This window comes from Vipera ursinii, assembly GCF_947247035.1.
Source record: "Vipera ursinii genome assembly, chromosome: 4".
NCBI classification, from domain to species: Eukaryota; Metazoa; Chordata; class Lepidosauria; order Squamata; family Viperidae; genus Vipera; species Vipera ursinii.
The window spans coordinates 96,293,752-96,317,119 of record NC_139514.1 but is presented as its reverse complement, the minus strand read 5'-3'; the positions used below and the strand labels follow the sequence as shown (position 1 = coordinate 96,317,119).

At 38.0% G+C, this 23,368-nt stretch overlaps 1 protein-coding gene across 1 annotated transcript in view; it reads right to left on the bottom strand.

Annotated features, from left to right (window-relative positions):
• Positions 1-21,857, bottom strand: part of PCCA (propionyl-CoA carboxylase subunit alpha) — a gene marked incomplete at its 5' end in the record, with an annotated part of 236,024 nt that extends 214,167 nt beyond the window's left edge. The window contains 4 exons of the mRNA XM_083361299.1: positions 3,252-3,320; positions 3,423-3,470; positions 4,851-4,934; positions 21,762-21,857. Coding sequence (XP_083217425.1) covers positions 3,252-3,320; positions 3,423-3,470; positions 4,851-4,934; positions 21,762-21,857 — 297 coding nt within the window. The remainder of the gene's footprint in view (positions 1-3,251; positions 3,321-3,422; positions 3,471-4,850; positions 4,935-21,761) is intronic.
• Positions 21,858-23,368: the final 1,511 nt, after the last annotated feature.

Sequence of the window (23,368 nt, the reverse complement as noted above, 5' to 3'; positions counted from 1 at the left end):
ATCTATTGTACAACATTGCCCAAAAAGTGGAAGCTGGATACTGAGTAAAATTCCGATAGCAAGAGGTAATTATAAAACACTGAGTATCAAGGCATAAAGAATAGAACAGAAAATCGGGGTGAAAAATCATAACCTGAAACAATAATAGTTTCTCCAGTAAAATTAATCTATACAAACACACTTGTGTTTTATCATTATCTTTTCTAGTTATGTAAAAATTTCTCATAAACATACTTTCTTCCACCATAATGCTAAAGTCACTTATGCAATAGCAGTAGCAGTAGCACTTAGACTTAAATACCACTTCATAGTGCTTTACACCACTCTCTTAAGCCAGGGGTGTCAAATTGCTGGCCTGTGGGCCGGTTTCATCATATTGAAGCCGTGCCCACCCCATTGCCGGTAATGCAAAAAGTCTCGCGATACATCACAACACGTCACATGACATGGCAAGTTTGACACCCGTGCTCTAAGCAGTTTACAGAGTCAGCATATGCAACTATCCTAAACAACTGAAGCTGGAAAGCCCAATTTGCCAAATATACATAATTATTTAAAATATGTTGCTGTTATTATGTCTCATAATTAAAGAATGCACTCTTTTTTAAAAAGTTAAATTTGTACTTTAATACGTCTAACAGTTTGGTTTGATATAAACCAAAGAGAAAGAGAAAGCAGTTAATGATGCTTGGTCTCATTATTTATTAAATTCCTGTATTATCTCATAACAAGATGCCTCAGGAGCATATATTAGAAGCTATTAATGACAAGTGAGTACAAGTGAGCAATTAGAAAACATAACTGTAAAAAAAATATGAAATTTTGATAAGCTCTTCCCAGAGGTCTTCTCATCTTTGCCTATGCTGGTGCATTTCATTTAATTTACCTGATTGTTAGCTTCCAGTTTGTTCAGCTGGAAATCACAAACAAACACTAATTACTTTGACATCACAAAGTCATATTGTCCTTACCACCTCCCCAGACAGCAGGGATAAATTATAAAGGGTAGACATGATAATAACTTGATAAATGATGAGTCACATCACCTCTTTGTCAATCATCCATGAGGGCTCACACAAAATACACTCAATCTCATTACTAAATCCTAAAACTACAATGACAATACGCACCAGGAATTTTATTTCAAACAGCAAGCCACCATGCTGGATACAATCCAACAGATGGCTGATGAATTTTCACAATATTTTACATTTCTCTAAAGATATTCAAACATGAGAGGAAAAAGAACATGGTGGAAGTCACAAATTACTTGTTGCACAAATGTATAACATTTTGCAAATTATGATGTTCAAAATTTTCCAAGTTATATTTTTATTCTTGGACTTCATCCTATAAGGCACACTTTATACATTCTATGATATATTCCACCAATGTTATTCCTACGCTATTGCTGTGGAATTTTCTGAAATAAAATGTTCTCTTTCTGACTCAAAATTATTCTGAAACAATTTAAACAAGAACTAAACCACATTTATCTTCTTTTCATTCTGCTATCCATCATGCTCATATGTTTCTTTCCCTTTGTATATTATTAGATCTAAATTATATTTTAGACCAAACTGTTGCATTTCTTAGTAATAAGGCTTTCCTAAAACTAAGTTCCACCCTTATTGTGGCAATCCTGATTAAGAGAAGTTTAAATGATCATGCTTCTTCTGTGTTCAGCACCAAAAAAATAAAAACAAAACAATGTTGCCACTAGTATTTAATTCAAGCCAAGAAAGAACAAATGTTTATTCAAATCAAATCAAATCAAAATGAGACATCCAAGGAATATCATTACTATTCTTCGAGAAAATATCCCCACTTTTTAAAGAGGGCAGACTACTAAGTTTGTTTGTCACTGCTGTAAAAAGAATGGAAGTTGCTCCTTAAATTATTAATTATATTATATTATTTTTCTAGCTATACTGGTTTTTAAATTTTGAGCATATTTTTTATTTTACAACATTCCTTTATATGTGTTCATTTGTTTATGTAAAAATTTTAAAAAATAAAGAATAGAAATGCAAAAAAGAAAGTTCAACCAAGTAATAAAATGTAATCCAAAAAGAGAAATTCCCACTCAAAACAATTTCTGAAGTAACATATTCCTAAATAAATCATTTCAGCTTCTGAAAAATTATAACAATTTTAGTTAAATATAAGAAGCCTCTGGGAGCATAATAATTAACTGGAAAGCATGCAGTTTTGTTAAATTTACCAATTCAGAGCCTTAGTTCATGCAACAATGGACTGCACTACATTACTTGGCAGACAAAATTTAGCAAGGATTATCATCTATTTATCAATTTGTTAAACATTTATGAAGATTTTATCTATTCACATCAATATTTGGATTTCAAAGTAAACTTGCCACTGATAATATGGACTATTTCTATGCATCCCTTGAATACACTTGATTTTCAAATATATTACTGTCCTGGTGCATGAAATTCCGACTTTAAGACCTAACTTTTTAACTGTATTCTACATTCTTTAAAAAATGTTTGCTTAAAAATACCTTTATGTGGAAAATCCATATATACAGTAAGTATAAATTATAATGTCCCTAGATAGGACTTTAGGAAGGTCTTGAAAATGCATATAACATCTCTAGTACTACCTGTCTATTAAATACATGGTAGAAAGTATGTTATATACATATTAACCTCAGAAATTGTTCTTCTTTACAGGCTTCCTAAGATGTTGTCTCCTCTCTCAGCTTTCTAAGCTCTCTTGTTCATATCTAATGTATACCCTGTGTGGACTTATCATTTCTATGGTAGCAGTGACAACAAAGCACCACTGTATTATCCAATAGACTGATGGCAATGCTTCCACAAGTGGTTTATTTTTTTAAATGTCCTCTCTTACTCCATAATTAGTACATATTGATGTTGAAGAATATGAATGTTGATTATTTCAATTATTATTAAAATGTGGAAATTAGCATTAGCACTATGAAGAATTCAAAGGTGTATTTAAAGATAAATATAAACTGTCTTCATGATTTGAATCTCCCATCTCATCATATTCTTTGTTAATAGAATTTTGAATATCTCAACATTCTTTTCAAACTACATTTATTTGTCTGAATAAAAGTGATTTATGAAATGACATTTCCTTATGTAGGGACATCCTATTAAAATGTAGCTTAAAATAATGGCAAATATTCATTGAGTATTTGGATGGCATCCACACAGATAATAATCTAGAAAGTAAAGTTACCACAAATAATGGGTACTTACAGCATTTGAATCCACATCACTGTGTATGGCAACTGTTTTAATTCCCATCTTTTTGCATGTTTTAATTACCTAGTCAGGGAATGAGGAAGGGAAAATTGTTTCTTTTAGTTAAATGCTTTAAGTAAAAATCAAAGAACTACAAAATAACTACAATTTTGAGATGTTACTTACCCTGCAGACAATTTCTCCTCTGTTTGCAATAAGAAGTTTATCGAAGGTCTAGCAAAGGAATGAGGAAGAAAAAAGTATTCTTCATAAATATAAACAGATACTTACACTTACATTTGGCCTCATTCAATAAATACAAGAATGTGAAATCTAATCATTAAATATATTAAAAATTATTATCTAGAAAATGTATTATGATTTCATAGAAATAAAACTGACCTAAGAATGGTAAAAAGACTTAAAACAAACTTGTGCATTCTCTTTTTTAAAACCTTTATTTATTTAGTTAAGCAGAACAAAAAGAAAAATTATTTTAAAAAAGGAAAAAGAGGACAAAATTACCACAGAAATGTATATGAATGTATATGAACAAAAATATTTACACAATAATTTCAGCAATGGATGCCATATTTTGTAATAATCTATACATTACCTACCGTATATATGTAAGCAATTAATTTGTCAGTTGCAACTAACTTCAGGTCATTGCAGTTGAGACAATAAATAGTTTTCTAACACTGAAAGACTAGTCTGTTAACACTAAGAACATAAATCTATTGTTTGCATATTTTCTTTTTATAGTCCCATATTCAGGGATGAGAACAGGGTTGAAATATCATGCAAAATTATTTGATGGATGAAACCTGGTCTTCATAGTTATTGATTATCTGCCATTGATGGTATCTAAGGCTCTTCAAACTCACTTTTGTTTTTGGAATAGTTTAATGTGTGCCTTTCCTCCCTACAATAGTATGCTAAGAGCCAAAGAAAAGTTTCAAGGCAACCTAAGTTAAAGAGAAAGTAGCTTTCAGCATAAGGAAACATAGGCAATTACCTATTGTTGAGTTGAAGAGAATAGAATTCTAAGTCAGTTAAGGTGGTGAACAAATTATATAAATATTGAAGAGAACATAAGCCATAATTCAGTCCTGTGTCTGTAATAAGACATTAGCAGAGAGATCGATGTCCCTATTACATCTAACCTATGTAACTGCAACACTTTATTAACTAAAATAATCTCTAATCTATGGATGAATGAAACAACAGAAGCTGATTTTAAATGAATAAATAATAATTCATAGGGAAAAATAAATCTGATTTCATTTAGTTTAAACAAATCTTACAAATGAAAATAAATACAGTTAACAATGCAGCCATGAATTAAATGACTTGCCCTTACTGTTACACTAAAAATTACAGGTCAGAATGATATTTAAAGTCTGAGGAAACTACACTTCTCCTTGAAGTCTTAGGACATATACTTTGGTTTAACTCTTTAATGTCGTAAAAAAATAAATATAAGCTATATATCAATCAATCAGAATAGAGTTGGAAGGCACCTTGGAGGTCTTCTAGTCCAACCCCCTGCTCAGCATGAAACCCTAGACCATTTCAGACAATATCAGAAAACAAGTCCACATAAATAATTACCTTTTCACTTGGATTATAAACTGCTGAGTGAAAGCCATGAGAAGTGATAAGGCACCATCTATATCCTGCAACCTGTACAATATTCTGCAAAGGAAAGAAAATAAATGAAATTACTATTAATCACACATCTTGGGAAAATGCTACTTTTTACCAACTGTATGACAAAATAAGACAAAACAATTTCACCAGCTTCTGAAAATGGTTTGTATATCACAGAACTATTAATATTACTAAATATTTATTAATATTTATTAAACATTAAATAATGGAATTATTTTTAAAAATGCCAGGTATTGTTAATGAACTTCTACATCATTAGCCATAAAATTATGTGTTGGTATCACTTCAAGATATTTTGTGTTAAACTATTTGAGATTCTGTACCAATGGGAGATCGAATAGGTCCTGACAAACCTAGCTGACCACTTTGTCATCCAAAAGGAAGAGGAGGGAATTAGAGGGTCAGCTATTCTGGACTTAATTCAAGGTGCTAGTAATGGTGTTTAAAGCCCTACATGGCAGGGGTCCGGAGTACATTAGGGAACACCTGCTGCCAGCGTCTACTTCCCTCCGCCCTGTGCGTTCCCACAGAGAGGGTCTCCTCAGGGTGCCACCGTTCAGAGAATGTCGACTGGTGGCCCCCAGGGGGAGATCCTTCTCTGTGGGCGCCCCGGAGCTATGGAACCAGTTACCGGTTGAGCTCCGGACGGCGCCCGATCTTCGCTCCTTTCGCCGCGATCTGAAAACATACTTGTTCGAGCAAGCCGGCCTGGCCTGAGGGGGGATTGGTGGGGTCTTTTTATTATTTTTATTGGGGTTTTTACCATGTATTAACTGTATTTTTAATCGGGCATGTATTTAATTATCTTTTATTTTTTGTAAATCTCTGTGTTTTATTCTTGCCCTGTACACCGCCCTGAGTCCTTCGGGAGAAGGGCGGTATAGAAATATTAATAAATTAAATTAAATTAAATTAAATTAATTCTTACTAGCAGAGAGGAAATGCTAGAGTGGCTTGAATTTGCAGGAACTTTGGGAATAATGACCGTGTCACATTAGAATTCAATATAACGCAGACACAAGCTGACCCTCTAATTCCCTCCTCTTCCTTTTGGATGACAAAGTGGTCAGCTAGGTTTGTCAGGACCTATTCGATCTCCCATTGGTACAGAATCTCAAATAGTTTAACACAAAATATCTTGAAGTGATACCAATACATAATTTTATGGCTAATGAATACCATAAAAGTCCTATATTTATACAATAAAAATCTAAGTCCGGCAAGGATATTTCCACATTATATCCCATGTTTGTTAATTTTTTAAATATCTCAGAGCGACGAACATATCCACAGTATACTTTCCCCCTCCTATTTTCCTCATAACAACAACCCCGTGAGGTAGGTTGGGCTGAGAGACTGGCCCAAAATCACCCAACTGGCTTTCATGGCTAAGGTAGTTTCTAGCATTAAATAACATTAAATAAGCATATACAAAAGGAAGATGACTAATGCAAAAAAATTTAAATAACATACCAGGATAAAATGCCAAATAAAATTTATAAAATTACTATGTGCAAAACAGAAGCTTCAAATCTCACTGTATGCAGATACACAAACCACGACCTCCCAGCAATTTAAGGAAACCATTGATGCATCTGACCAAAATTAAATTAGGCTACCTTTTTCCTTCAACCCAATTCTTCCTTACCCTACAAAAAAAAATGAGGCTCTATTAGTCAACTACAAGTATCCTTTCTCCTTACATCCCTAAATTGGCCTCTTTTAAAGATCAAGCTGGCTAATTACATTATTTAGTTGTGTAATATATTAACTTTGTGAAATTTATTATAATGTTTTATAAATAATATTAAATTAAGAGGGAGAACACTGACTTCTAACTAAATTTGTTAGGAATTTTAAAGGAGTGCAAAAAGGCAGTCTTTTAATTCTCTTCTTGAACATATGCTTGTAGGTGAACATGTAAAAGCAAATCAAATATAAAGAATCATCATATTCAGAAACCGAAAAGTAAATCTCAATATCATACTGATTGTGACATGGACGTTTTGAGAAATGGAGATGATATGGGAGCAATATTTCTATGGTTATGGCCATAGGACAATAAAGGCTAATTTTGGGGGACACTGAGTGTCAACACTTCAGAAGTGGTCTCTGCTGGTGTGTCACACACCTCCCAAATAAACAAAAGAGAAACAATTCCCTGTCTGCCCCCATGTGAAATTTTCAGAGGCTCAGGAGGCCATGTGAAAACACAGCCTTCTTGTACAACATCTGGAAGATCTAGAGGTCACACGAGAGCTCATCCCATCTCATGCAGCCTCCACAGCTTTTGAAAACTGTCTGAGAACAGAGTGTGCTTTCAAGAATAGTTGTTAGTGTTAGTGAACACTGGCAGATCACCCCAAACATCATGGCATGTCACCTTTGACCCATGTCATAGGTTCACCATCACAGTCATAGAAAGTATAATGGAAGGCAACAAGTTACCCGTTCTATAGGGAGGGAGATTGGAAATATGGTACAGATCCCAATTTCTAGCCCACCAACCTCAGTCCTAAGGTCAGGTGACAGGATTCTGATGGCCTCAGGTTAATGCCAGAACTCTGCATAATAAAATTGTGTTACTCCACAACAAGCAGTGAATGTAACCACAGATACGGCTTCCATAACAAAGACCTAACTGGGTCACAATGATGACACAGTCCTGTCTGAAATTTGCTTGCACCAAAACCCCTGGTGCCATGGCAATTATTATTTATGACATCTTAACTGCCACCAGAAACTGCCCCACAAGTGACTGGATGTGGATGTGACTGCCTATACTGTAGGTTGCATGAGCCTTAGGGACAGGCTACAGCTGTTGCTGGTAAGCATCTATATTTCTCTATTCTTTATTATTATTATTATTATTATTATTATTATTATTATTATTATTATTTATTAAATTTCTATACTGCCCTTCTCCCAAAGGACTCGGGGAGGTGTACAGGGCAATAAGTTAAAAGTAAAATTAAATTAATTTAGCCCTAACAATAAATAGTTAAAAATAAACCCAACCCCTTAGTCCAAGCCGGCCTGTTCAAACAACCAGGTCTTCAGATCACGGCAGAAAGAGCGAAGGTCGGGAGCCATCCGGAGCTCAACAGGCAATTGATTCCAAAGGGCTGGCGCACCCACAGAGAATGCTCTCCCCCTGGGGGCCACCAGCCGGCAGTCCCTGACCGACGGCACCCTGAGGAGGCCCTCTCTGTGGGAGCGCACAGGACGAAGGGAAGTTGACGCTGGCAGCAGGTGCTCCCATAAGTAATCCGGACCCATGCCATTTAGGGCTTTATAGGTCATCACCAGCACCTTGAATCTCACCCGGAGGGCAACTGGAAGCCAATGCAGCTCACGGAGAAGAGGCGTTATATGGGAGTATCGGGAAACCCCCATCACAACTCGCGCGGCCGCATTCTGCACCAGTTGAAGCCTCCAAGTGGTCCTCAAGGGCAGCCCCATGTAGAGAGCATTGCAGTAGTCTATCCGAGAGGTCACGAGCGCATGGGTGACTGTACACAGGGCACCCCGGTCCAGATAGGGCCGCAACTGGTGCACCAGGCGAACCTGGGCAAAAGCCCCCCTGATGTGTCTGAAGAACTGCATTCCACAATTCTGTTCAAGGCTACCTGGTCTCTTTTAGGGAAAAGTTAGGATAAAGTTGTTCCTACAAACTGCTGTGATACGTTTGCAAGGTTTTTTGAGGGGGGGGAAACACTCAGTGTGGACTCTACTTTGACATGGATAACCTGGTACATTGAGTGAGGTTTTGAGGGATTATCTGGGATTCGTTTGACTATGTTGAGACTGATGAAAAGGTGGTCATTGTGCCCCCTTCTAAAGCACCATACTCTCAGTCTAGCCAATCTGAACAACTATCAACTAATCCTTAACAAAAGAGGATTCCCATCTTTTTGGCCACTTTGTGCTTAGTAGAGGTTTTAGAAACAAAAACAAAAGCAAATAATAAAACTGGGTGTTGGTGGCACAGTTCTCTGGAATCACCTTCAAATGCTGAGCCATCAGAGTAGCTATCTCACTTTGCAAATCTTCCAAGGAGAAAGTGAAGCATACAAAAGTTCATGAAATAAACTCCTGAGGCACTTCCCAGAGGGCTCAGTTCCACACTTTTTTTCTCTTTTGTGAAAGAAGTACGGCACGTAAAGCATAGAAAAGTGTTGTTTGCAAGCATTACCAGTGAGGAGGAAGAGGAGATTTTCCTAAAGCCCCCAAAGGCAGATTTGATGATTTGGTGGGCCTCAACATTCCCTAAGGGGGTACAGTGGCCTAGCAGTTAAGATGCTAGGCTTGTCAATCAGAAGATTGGCTGTTTGAGACCCAAGCACCACATGACAGGGTGAGCCCGTTCTTGCCCCAGCTCTTGCCAACCTAGCAGTTCGAAAGCATGCAAATGCAAGTACATAAATAGGTACCACTTCAGTGGGAAGGTAGCAGCATTCTGTCCTCCTCAGCATATAGTCATGCCAACCACATGACCACAGAAGCATATAAGAAGGTATAAAATGCTTCAGATTCAAAGCCAGATGACGACTCAGGTTTATGCATACATGTTGCATTTATTGGCAATCCTTAAAGAAATTGCATTTTTTTCTTGAGTTTCTACAGTAGCTGTACAATCCTAGAAAAATGCACATTTGATCTAAAGTGATGATGACAGTACAACCAGCTGTTTCAGAGCCTTGAGAATTCCTGATTCATTACTATAGCAGCCAGACACAAAAAGCCTCAGATTCTCACATTCCAAGCTGCAAAACCCAGACCGTTTTTTTTTTTTTGAGTTTGAACATAATACAAAAACCCACCAAACTTGCTTCTTATGACCACAGCTGAAATGAAAAGAGAAGCGAAGCAAAAGTATCTTGTGGATCATTTGGTCATTGGTCACTTCCAGCTCTTTGTGATATGATTTACATTGTTTGTCTAGGATTGTTGCTATTTGCTTCTTTGTAAGTAAGTTAACATTTGTTAACAATTTAGCAATAGTGTGTAGGCACCTTAGTCTTCTCTTGGCTTTTTTCTTTGTCTTTGATTTTTTTCAAGCATCAGTGAATCTTACTTTTCAAGCATTTCATGAAACTTATTTTTGCATGATGTAGGACTTGCATGTAAGAGCAAATTCCTAAACATTTAACCTTTACTGTAGTGTCATTATTACTGCTTTTGATGAACATTATAGTATAGTCTCACTGGAGAAGAGCCTAATGCTGGGAAAGATTGAGGGCAATAGAAGAAGGGGACAACAGAGAATGAGGTGGCTGGATGGAGTCACTGAAGCAGTAGGCGTGAGCTTAGATCAGACATGTCAAACACAAGGCCCGGGGGCCAGATCCGGCCCGCGAAGTGGTTTCATGCGGCCCACGAAGCCATCCTGGAAACAGTGAGGGAACGGCCCCCACTGCCTTGGCCCTGGCCCTGAGACCCTCCTTCTGCCAGAGACCCTCAGATCTGTCCCACTCCTGCCCAGGCCTCCATAGGCACCCTTGATGCGAACAATGCAGAGCTGGCCATGCCCACCCAGTAGGCCATATGCACTCTAGCCACACCCACCCAGTAGGCCACGCCCACCCAGGCCACACCCACCCGGCCCCTTGAGGGCAACCGCAATGCTGATGCGGCCCTCAATGAAATTGAGTTTGACACCCCTGGCTTAGATGGACTCCAGAAGATGGTAGAGGACAGGAAGGCCTGGAGGAACATTGTCCATAGGGTCGCGATGGGTCGGACACGACTTCGCAACTAACAACAACAACAACAATAGTTTTATTTCATTGAGCATTGAATTTTTTGCTCTTCTTGTACTCTTAACACATTCTCAGCAATTTTCTCCATTTAAAAGTATCTAAGAGTGCAACACAGTGCACTCTTTTCTTTCATTATCAATAGAAGATTCCTTAAGTTGCATTTAATTTTACTTTCCAGAATGTCTGATTTTAAATTAATGATCAGGTCTTATATATAGTATACATTTTAGGGTTGCCTTCTGTGCATCTTTACCATTTGCATCAAATGTACAATAATAGATTTATTGTTGCGTAAGGAATCTTATCAACTAGTTTAAAATGTCAGATGGTTTTACTTTTCCTTCTCATTTCTCAAACACTGATTTTGGTTTTAAAATTACAGGTTTCACTTCAAACTCCCTGTTTGTTTTCATTTAATCTTTAAAGCAGCAACTGCTGAAAATCTGAGTCACATGTATGAGTTTGCAAAGGAAATTAGTACTTTCATGATTTTCATGCTTAATTATTTGTATTCAGCTTGCACATTAATCAAGATTTCAGGAACAGGCAGCATTTGGAACTTAATTTTCAGAAAGATGTCAAAAGAGAAATCAATTAACTGTTCTTCAGAAGTAATATATGTTATCTCTTTTCAGTTCAACAAAGGTTCTCCAATCCAGTTATACTTTACATTTGTATATCAAGAAAATATTTTTAATGGAAGTTCACTGAAGAAAGATGATTGAAGGTATAGTTCTTCACACTGTCACCATTTTTGTATTACTATTTTCAACAGAGCGTTTTATACAATGAAATATTTCCAGAAATTTACTTATTTTCCTCTGCCACAACTCATGTCTTTTAATTAAAGAATTTCAGTGTGTCATTGAGTTGAAGAATATATTACTTCTGACATTTTCCTATGTGGCAGGAAGAGTAATCAGCTTCATCTGAACTTATATATTCTGAATCAAGAGGCTGTATATACATCATACAGTGGAAACACATGGCACCAAAAATTTTAACCAGAATAAAAGCTTGACTCTCCCATGCTGGCATGCCATAGACCACGGGTCCCTAACCCCCTGGCTACGGCCCACTACCGGGCCTTGGCCCATTTGGAACCGGGCTGCAGAAGCAGCAAGTGACTGCACGCACACACAGCTTTCACTTGCACAAGCGAGTGTGCACATGCACACAGCTTCAGGTGTGCCTGCCGCTCATGCAAATAGAGCTGCGTACTTGTGCTCAACTGCTGCTCAAGCATAACCATTCCCTCTCCCTTCCCCCCGCCGTCGGTCTGCAAAGCCGGAAAGGTTGGAGATCGCTGCCATACACCATGCTTCATCTGTATGAATATATAATTTGACCACTTCAGGAACTTCATATTCTTAGTTGTCAGTAGAAAAGTATATGAAAAAGCAAACAGTTTTTTGTTTCAAATGTGGAATGAATTATACGAATGAATCATTTTGAACTGAACAAAGTATGGAACATTTGGATTATTGCAGGGTTTGGCCTAAACAAAATCCAGAGGAATCACCAAGTCAAGCAAGACCGGTGCCAATCTCTCTTCTTCCCTCCTCACTCCCCTTAGTGGCTCTTAGCAAGCCAAATCCTACTGGTCCATCTACCTTCTGAACTTTCCAGGATTTATTTCCTTCCTCCCATGGCCACCAATGCACTGGCCTATATATTTGTTCTATATCACCGGTGTCAAACTCGACACATCACATGATGTGTTGCGACATATCGCAACTTTTTTTGCATTGCCGAAGCTGGGGTGGGCGCAGCCTCCATATGATGCAATTGATCCACGGGCCGGCAGTTTGACACCCCTGTTCTACACTATGAATCTCAGCAACAAGCTTTCAGGAATAGAATATCCCACTTTCTACCTATAACCTGATTTTCTTCCCTTTCTTTCTTCCTTCCATATCATGTCAGTCATAGCAAGTCTCCCTGCAATCAGGCTTCTCTTACCTGCCCATTCCCAAATTTTCCCTCCTTTTCCTGAGCTACCAGTACCAATGTTATTTGAAAGTTAAGATCAGCTTTTTCCTGATCCTTCTGCTCCCTAAGAAGTTCTAGCTGGAACAACCTCTTTTCACTCCACATTCAAAACAGTTATTCCATTCTGTATATGGACCAAGACATATATGCTTGTTCAGTTATGATCACCTAATACCCGCTGTTTTACACAAGGAACAGTCCATCCCCAAAATAAAAATCACAATAACTCCTTATGTAGAACAAATTAAATACTGCAGAAGAATTACCAGGGCTTTTTTTTCTCATAGAACGCTCAGAACGGAGTTCCAGCACCTTTTTTGGATGGAACCTTGTAGGGTAGGCAAGGTGGGCTGTATGACATGTGTGAGTTCCGGCACCTTTTTCTTTTACAAAAAAAGCACTGAGAATTACAAACAGTAAAGACTGTTATGAAATGTAGCATATGTAAAATATCTTTTAAAAACATATTTAATTTCCATTATCAACAAAAATAAAATACAAAACAAAAAATAGAAAAGCAAACACTAACAATCAAGAGAAAAGCAAAAAATATTGTGTACAAAAAAGGAACAAGAAAAAAACAACCAAATGTACAATAAATTTAACATTAAACATAAAGCATTTACACCAGCGGGATGCTGAAAAATAAGTAAAAAAAAACCCTAATAGATTCCCTTCCCCTTACATAACGGATCTACAGTTATAAGCTTTTCCATCCACATTTATCAAAAATGCTACATAAAATAAACAAATGTTCCAGGTGTGGAAATCTATCTAATAAGCAAATCGACCCAACATATAATCATCTTGTATATATCAAAGAAAAAAAGTTGAACAGATTAACTTAAACATTACCCTAATCTTCAAATCTGTCTATTAACCTTATTGTATTTAACATGTAGAAAGTCACAGAGGGCTTCCGGTCTCTCTGGAAGCCCTCTGTGGACTTTCTACATGTTAAATACAAATTGTCTCTAATCAAGGTAGTTAATTTTGCCATCTCTGCTAATTCAGTCAATTTCAAAATCCACTCTTCAACTGTCAGCATTTCTTTTTCTTTTCAATGCTTAGTTTGTATAATCCTTGCAACAGCCGCCATGTAAAGAAATAATATCCCAAACCGTTTTTCAATTGGTTTGTCCATAATACCTAAAACAAAAGCTTCAGGTTTGACTAATTTTTCTCTTAAAATATTTTCTGCATTAATATTATATTTATGCAGTATGATTTAACATACTTGCAAGACCACCACATATATTAAAATGTATCTGGATTTTGATTGCATTTCCAACACTTGTTGGAAATTCCTCTATATATTTTCTCTAGTCTGTCTGGGGTCAAATACCAATGATATACCATTTTATAAAAAATTTCTTTCCAACTGTAATTCAAAGTAAATTTTAAGCAATTGGTCCATACATTCTCTCATTTATCTAGCATTATGTTATGCCCAATGTTTTTCATCCATTTTACCGTACAATCTTTGACATATTCATAGAATATCTAAATGAAAAGTGTGTAATGTAGTGATGTCCACATCAACAGCTGCTGAAAGGAATATTTCCAGGGATGCATGGCTATTTGCCCTATGCAACATCGTATGCAATTTAAGAGGCCAAAAGAGCGTTTTCATGAGACTAGTCACAGACTGAGATTGTTCCTTGCTATGTACATGTGTGAAGTCAAGTAACTGTCGTAATACTTTATTGACTTGCATGCCTTGATTTCCATCTCTACTGGTAGTTGTGTTCAATTATTTTCACTGACCATCTTCAGGAAAAAAGAGAAGGATTTTCTCATGCAACTGGGATTGGCCTGTACCACTTGTGCTGGCAGAGGAGGCATGCTGCGGGCCCCATCAGCCCAAGTATTCCAGCTGGTGGGGTCCAGGAGGAGGTCCTTCTCTGCTGTTGCTCCTGCCCCTCTGGAACATTTTGCCCCCGGATATGAGTTTGGCCCCAATCCTCCCATCTTTTCGTAAAGGCCTAAAGACATGGCTTTGCCAGTCGCCTTCGGGCGCCAGTGAGGAAACAGTGCAATCGAGGTGGTTGATTGAGTAGTAACAGATCCCATCCTCCACCTCCACCCCCGCCCTCCCCATGTGTCTTTGGTTTTAATGTTTGTTTTTAACTTTTTTATGTTTTAGCTTACTGTAAAAGCTGCCCAGTTACCCTATGGTAAGATGGGCAGCCAATAAATTTTATAAATAAATAAATAAATTTGACTTTCCCAGAAGGTCTGTGGGCATCATGTAACATAATTTTAAATCAGCTTCTCTTCAACTGTTCTTAAAATGCAGCAACTAGAAAAACGTTGGTAGCTACCTCACTGTAAAGTAAGCATCAAGTCATATGGTAGATGCAATGTTTACCAAAAAAAACCATCCACCAACACTCAATCTTTTTAAGAATTATGGAGATGCTATGAATAATGTTTTGCATTCAGCATGCTTTTGCACCAAATTAAAAAAAGGCTTGTTCGAAAGGTACCTTCTTGTTATCCTTCCAGGGTCACTAGCCTCAGTTTGAGAAATACTGCCCTAATCCACTCAGCTGGAGAATTTTAAGGCTTCAGTGAAGGATTTATCCTTTCAGCTCAACTCTAGAAAAAACATAAAAGGGACTTTATGTCCAGAAATACAGTTTTTATACACTCTGTGACAATAATGAAATATAGAAGACAACTGTTTAATTGTGGAATGTAGTACAAAGGGATAATTGTACTAGGAAAGAAAATAACTAGCATATTTTCTAAGTACAAGTAGTCCTTGACTTACAACAGTTTGTTTAGTGATTGTTCAAAGTTACAACAGGACTGAAAAAAGTGACTTATGACCATTTTTCAGTTTAAAACCTTTGCAGCAGCCCCGTGATCATCTGATCAAAATTCAGATGCTTGGCCACTGGTTCATATTTATGACCGTTGCTGTGTCTCAAGGTCACGTGATCATCTTTTGCAACCTTCTGATAAGCAAAGTCAATGAGGATTCACTTAACAACCAAGTTACTAACTTATCTACTGTGGTGATTCACTTAACAGCAGGAAAGGTCATAAAATGGGGCAAAACTCACTTAACAAATGTCTCACTTGGCAACAGAAATTTTGGGCTCAATTGTGGTTGTAAGTCAAGGACTACCTGTAATCTTTGCTCCTTTCCTTTTACTTTGATTTATATGAGAAAATTCTCAATGTCATAAAATTGAAAGTTTTGGGTGAAATTGACTGTTGCTTTGCTTGATAAAAATATTTCACAATGTCTTTGGTTTAACTAACAAATCAAACATTTCCCAAGGATCCTTAATGAAACAATAAAGGTCAATTTAGTATTTAGCCAGAAACAAAAGCTGAATTCCATTTATTCAGCTCTCTCAGAATGAGTCAATTTATCGAATTTGTTTGGATTTGTTTGGACCATAAGAAAGGCTGAGCACCAAAGAATTGAGGCCTTTGAACTATAGTGCTGGAGAAGACTCCTACGAGTCCCTTGGACTGCAAGGCAATCAAACCAGTCAGTCCTAGTGGAGATCAACCCTGACTGCTCTTTAGAAGGCCAGATCCTGAAGTAGAAACTCAAATACTTTGGCCACCTAATGAGAAGGAAGGACTCACTGGAGAAGAGCCTAATGCTGGGAAAGATTGAGGGCAAGAGAAGAAGGGGATGACAGAGAATGAGGTAGCTGGATGGAGTCACTGAAGCAGTAGGCATGAGCCTAAATGGACTCCAGAAGATGGTAGAGGACAGGAAGGTCTGGAGGAACGTTGTCCATGGGGTTGCAATGGGTTGGACACGACTTCGCAACTAACAACAAGGGATTTGTTATAGTGCTTTTTCTGCAAAATAGTGGATTTTTAACTTTATCAATGTATATATTATACACATTAGTGTATCTAACTGCCTCACACAGATATGATCTATGAATGTGAAAAGATGTGATAGATGTGTTCCCAAAGTCCTTGAGAACATAGAAATGTCAGCAAGACAGCTAGGGGACGAAAAAATTGACCATTACAAAAGAAATTCTTGAGCTTTCAAGATTCTGTTACATTAGCTTACAAGTTTTTTTTAAAAAAAATCTAGAAATCCAAGTAATTCTTGTTTCCTGAATTTTTGAACTTCATAGAGCTTCATTGAAGAGGACATTAAAGACCTACTTTAAACAAATTTGTATCTTAAAAGAGCATGTAGGATTTGAAGTATGATTAGATATAAATTCTAGACCATCTCTCCAGCCCATTCAGTAACTTTCAATTTTGTGCCACAGGTTTCGTTCCAGTATTAAAAAACGAACTTTTTCTTCCTGGTCATTTCTTTTCAAAGTTCTTAGGAGTTACAGCCCAGATCATGCTTAACTCAGAGAAGCTTACTTTGAGCAGCTATGTATTATTTGGGTTTGAAATGTTTGAAATCTTTCTTGAACTATTAAAAGTATATTTATACATATTTGGATTCCTCCCCCCAAAAAAGGTTTTATAGTTTAGAATTATATGAGTTACTCAACTCCTAAACTATACCCAATTATTCTGTGCTCTTGTATTTAAATGAATATCAACATGGAAACCAAGGATACCCTCTTTTCTCTTTCCCATTAATCTAGCATTAGAACTTGTTGCTTGTATAATTTAATTTTCGGAACTGGGCAGTAAAGCATACAAATATATTGTACCTATAGTGTATATCAATTTTATAGGCATTTCTATTCCTTCGTTAGTGCTCGAGCTTGTTACGTTGTCTAAACTAGAAATTTTTGCCAATGTCACAAAGTCTTGGTAGTAATTTCAATAAATAAAGGATTGGTCCTTAGCTTATATTCTGACTTTTTCATTTATCTTGGTATGAGGATTTTCAGGAAATTTTCCCAAATGTACATTCAGACATCTCAAATCCAGGAAGCTTCCATTGGCATTTGCACAACATCTGCTCAACAACTTTTAACATCAATTCCCAATGGTAAGTCAAATGGGTTGCTGAACATCCAGACATAGTAAGACACAAAAAAGGTACCAGCAATGAACAATAAACTACCATGCCAGCAATGAACAATCTGAATAGGATTCACAGCTCACAAGTCATCTGTTGGGACTCACTGCATAAATGGGGCATAATGTGACTGTGGGGTCCCATGTCAAACTGTAGAGCATATCGTGATCAACTGTAAACTGACAGCATATACAGGTCCAGTGCCTGACTTTTTTCATATAAATGATGCTGTGCATCAGTGATTAGATGGCTAGACATTGATATTTGAATACACATCTTTTTAACATTTAAATTTTTTAATGTTTTATTAATCCAGGTGAAATGTTAATACTGTATGTATGGCAAATCCATGTATGATATGCCATATGCGAAATAAATGAATGTTCCTCTCTATCTCAATCACATCACTTAGTTGGTTAGAGGTCAAGATACACAATAGGGTGTGAGCATTCTGATAATGCCAAAGTCCATGTCCATAGATCAGACATGTCAAACACAAGGCCCGGGGGCCGGATCCAGCCCGCAAAGTGGTTTCATGTGGCCCGCGAAGCCATCCTGGAAACAGTGAGGGAACGGCCCCCACTGCCTTGGCCCTGGCCCAGAGACCCTCTTCTGCCAGAGACCCTCAGATCTGTCCCACTCCTGCCCAGGCCCCCATAGGCACCCTTTATGAGAACGATGTAGAGCTGGCCATGCCCACCCAGTAGGCCATACACACTCTAGCCACGCCCACCCAATAGGCCACGCCCACCCTGGCCATACCCACCCGGCCCCTTGAGGGCAACCGCAATGCTGATGTGGCCCTCAATGGAATGTTGAAGAGCACTGGGCCCAGAACAGAGCCCTGGGGCACCCCACTACACACTACCCTCCATGTAGATGCAGTTCCATTGAGGACCACACACTGAGTATGGCCGGTCAGCCAGCTACGAATCCATCTGGTGGTGATGCTGTCTAGCCCACATTTTTCTATGTTATTAAGTAGTAGGTTGTAATCTACTTTATCAAATGCCTTACTGGAGTCCTAATAAATTATATCCACAGCATTCCTCTGGTCCACTAATTTTGTCACTTGGTCAAAGAATGCAATAAGATTTGTCTGACATGATCTGTTTTTGACAAACCCATGTTGGGTTTTAGTAATGATTTTGTTTGCCTCTAGGTGTTCGCTGTTCGTTGACTATCTTTTCTTCTCTCACTTACCCACTGAAAATAACTTCAAAAAGGGAGAACCATGGAAATACTGTGCCCCCCTCCATGAAGTTGGAGCAGGATACCATAATTGATTATATTAAAGATTGCCTAGTGATCAAGCAGGAACAGGAGAGTCACACCATCCCCATACTGGTCAACCAGAGGTCACCACAAGCACAATTAATGCTATCTCTGTACTTTACAAGGCCTGAAATTTGACTGAAAATGCTCCAGATAATCTGCTTCTTCCAGAAACCTCAAAGTTACAGGCCTATCATCTTCTCTACAACCTTTCCCAAATATTGCAATCCTTTTATCTTGGATAAATTGTATTATTTTATAATCATTCAAATATCTTAAAACCTGTTATTTGTAATGAACCTATTAAGGTCAACTATCCCATTTATTATGCATATACCACCCAAAAAAGTTTCACCTGCAATTTTAAATAGAAGGGTTTTTTGAAATCTACTATCGTTAGAAGTTGAACCAAGTACTTACAATAATTTCAAGGATGACAGATAATAATTTTCTAATCAGATCCAAACAATGATATAAGTTGAAATCTGGGAAATTTATAACAACATTGTCACATGTAAGCTGAACCTTTAAGAAAGAGATCCCAAGTGCCTGACCATTCCTCAAGAAATGTGCCATTTGTCAAATTGTTTATAATACCTTAAATGGAATTAACAAAGAAACATGTTGATTTTTATACATTTATTCTCTTCAACGTGAAATATTCTTCTCAGCTAAACAGGACATTTCCTTAGAAATGACTGTTCCCAGAACAATAAACAAAGCCTAAAGAATAATCATAAAACTCTCTTTAGAAAGAAAAATCTACATCTGATTTTCAGCAACAGATTGCTAATACATGTTCTTTGTCAGAATTTAAATTAAGCTGGGCAAGGAAGAAGTATTTTAAATAATATAATCAACTATTCTGGATGGTTGCTTATGACATGGTTTTCCCAGGTCCTTTTTCTTTTTTATTATAATTATGTATTAATATTGCATTATATTACTTCTGTTATATTCATTTATGTACTTATTTTATTAGGCTTACAGGCCTCTCCAATTGTAAACTTTGAAGCAGCTTATGTCCCACCTTAAATCAATTCAAACAATACAATATCAAAATATCATAATCAACATATAAAGAACACTAGAAACAATCAATTAATTGAGTCAACCAAAACTGAAAAGAAACCTTCTATTGCTAGAGGTAACAAATGTACATGTGTACTTTCTCTTCTGTTAATAGAATGATATGCCCAAATTCAAGATTCAATCTTATAAGAAATTAACTTCTCTATTATTTATTACATACTGGAAAATTCATTGTATATACTACCACCGTCAAACACAGTCAATTTCATTATTGGGCATTTTAATGAATATGTTTTTTTCATGTTATTTTTATATAATCTTTTGTTATTTTTTAAAATTTAGATTCTAAATAGTTATTTGTTCAGTATTTGTGAATTGTTTTTAACCAATGTGGGGAAAAAATCAGTCTTTCTGTATAATCTGGGACGAATATATTTTTTTCAGTCCAAAGCATATCAGATCATTGTTTTAAAAGGATTTAAATCTTTGTGGAAAATATGAAACATCAACATATACAGTATCATCAATACTGCAGGAACAACATGTTAGGACAAATATCAGAATCTAATTAACATAAAAAGATTAACTTTCCCTTTGTGTAAAACTGATCCTGAAAAGAATCAAACTGTACTAACCTGTCATTTTAATCCCTTATTTCTATAGAAAATACATCTGGTGAATTATACAAATTTCACCAAATGAATACAACAAATACTTTAGACCAAGAGTATCACTGAGATGTGTTTCTAAAAATCATTTTAGAACTAGTCTATGCATAAAATCCTTAAAAGATTAGAAACAGACTTTATAGATTTCAGTATAGGGAACAAGGAACAAACAGAAGAGAAGTTATTACTATTTATTAAGAGCCCAGTTAAAAATTACAAAGGAAAAATTGTATCTGTCTGAACCTGGCTGTTTGCAAGACCGCTCAGACTGCTTCTTGTTCACCTCTACAAAAGTTTTCCTGTCCAAAAAAAAAAAATAGGATGGTTCAGAGGATAACATGCAAAGTAGCTTTCACCAGCTCACTTTTGGAATCAACTTGATTAATGAAAATACATATGTGTATGAGTGTATATATGTATGTCTATGTATGTCCCTGTGTATGTATATACAATAGCACTACTTTCAGCAATACATGCAGTTAAATAAAGTGTAAGTGAGGCTATACTCATGATAGAAATCTAAACTTCCATAACTCTACCTAAACAGGTTTCTTCTCTTCTGCATTTTGTCTGATTCAGCTGCCATGCACCACGTCCTTTCATGTATGTTAACACCACAAGAACAAGATCAAGATCACCACAAGATCAAGCAGGAAAAAACAGGTACAGATAAGCCTCTCCCCGAGCAATTTATTCAATGCACTCCTCCCTCCGCAGGAACCTGTGCATATACTGTAGGATCATTCCGTCTTGCAGTCTAATGCAGTTTACGCTCCAGATAGATCCCATCCACCACACCCAGAATGCCCATCCGGATTGGAGTTGTAGTCCCCCCCAAAGCCAGACAGCATAACATAGCAGTTCCAAACAGCCAGGCAAGCGAAGACCCATCCAGACAGGCGTCCCATCTGCTAGGTTCATGTGCATGTCAATCCACCCGCTCCCTCCAGACCGGTCTTGGCACAGCAAATGCAGCCTTGTCCCAAATGAGGGCCGAGGCATCACGCAGAAGTCCCGGCGCTCCAGTCTCCAGCGCCTTAGACTGCTCTGCCGAGAGAATGCCTGCCTGCTTGCCTGCTCCCGCCCCGCTGTGGGCGATATTCCATCAGTAGCAACCAACCGCTCGCTCGCTCGCAAACCTCACCGTTTGCGACACGGAGAACCGCTCCAGAAGCCTGTACCGCCACTGCTGCCAAGCGCTCCCCCGGCACAGAGAGGCCGCCGCCGCCGCCGCCGCCATCATCCTCGGCCGGGATTCTGACCTCAGCGTCTAGGTCGCCCTTTCACCTTGCGCTTCCTCGACCAATCAGACGCGCCCCTTCGCGACGACGCCCACACGCCCACAGCCCGCCCCTTCAGCTCGCGCCTCGCCTGGGGGCTGGGGGGGGGCGGCGGAGGCCGGCATGCTTTTCTACTGAAGCTCTGGGAGCGCGGAGGTAGCGGCAATCCGCGTAGAGAAGGCAGGTCCAGGGCTGCCGTGACCTTGCTCCGTAAGAGGTCAGAGAAAAGCCCCTGTGGTCAGTCAATGTAGTGTGCAGCTGGACCTAAAACTTGCAGGTTGGGAGTAAAACCCGTGGGTGGAAACCCGAACTGATGGAAAGGCGATGATTCCCTTTGACTTTTGAAACGTGGGGTGGGCAGTTAGGACAGGGCTTTTCAAGCTTTTCACCCATTGTACCACTTTTAGGAAATGGCAACATCCCAGTACCAGCAGTCGCCTAGCCAGGTGTCAAAAACTTGATGACCAAAAAAAAAAAAAGAAGGAAAAAAGTGATGAAGTACAGGTAGTCCTCGACTTACAACAGTTCACTTAGTGACTGTTGGAAGTTACAGTGGCACTGAAAAAAGTGCCCCCCCAAGCCACAGCCGAGCAAGACATCTGACTGCCCTCCCGGCGGCACTCTTCCTCCTGTCCAAGGTTTTCATTGTTGTGAGCATTTCTTTTGAGGATTGGCAGCCGGGGTGGGGTGGGGGGGTGTTTGGTTTTTATTCCCTCCCCCCTCTGCTGGGTGGTTGCAGCAGGTTTTGGTCACTTCATATGACCCTGGGACACTGTGACCGTCATAAATATGAATCAGTTGCCAAGCATCTAATGTAAATCACAAGACCCTGGAGATGCTGCAATATTCCAGGTGATCGGCACTTCTTTTGTTTGTTTGTTTGTTTGTTTTTTGTTTATATTTCATTTATTTTCTTATTCTTTACATACATATGTTAATTTTCTAAACAACGTGTGAGCTGAGTTCATAATCCATTAATACATATACAAATTTCACTTTTTGGTTCTCTTTTCCAACTATTTATAAAATAAGTTCCAGCTTTCATAATATTCTGATTCTTCTTTATCCTTTCATCTCATAGTTAATCTGTCCATTTCTGCACATTCCAGTATCTTCTTTATTAGTTCTTCTTCTGATGGTACTCGTTCATTTTTCCAGCATTGTGCCTCCTTAGGGTGCCGCCGGTGAGTGCCGGCGGGTGATCCCCAGGGGAAGGGCGTTCTCTGGGTGCGCCTGCCCTATGGATCTCCGGACTGCCCCCGACCTTCGTTCGTTTCGCTGGGACCTAAAAACCTGGTTATTTGATTTATCTGGCCTGGACTGAGGAGTTTTAAATTTTTAACTTTTTAACTTTTGGGGCTATTAATTGTTATTTAATTTTATTTTAACTCTATTTTAACTTATATTGTTTTTTAACTTTGCCCTGTAAACCGCCCTGAGTCCTTCGGGAATAGGGCGGTATATAAAACCA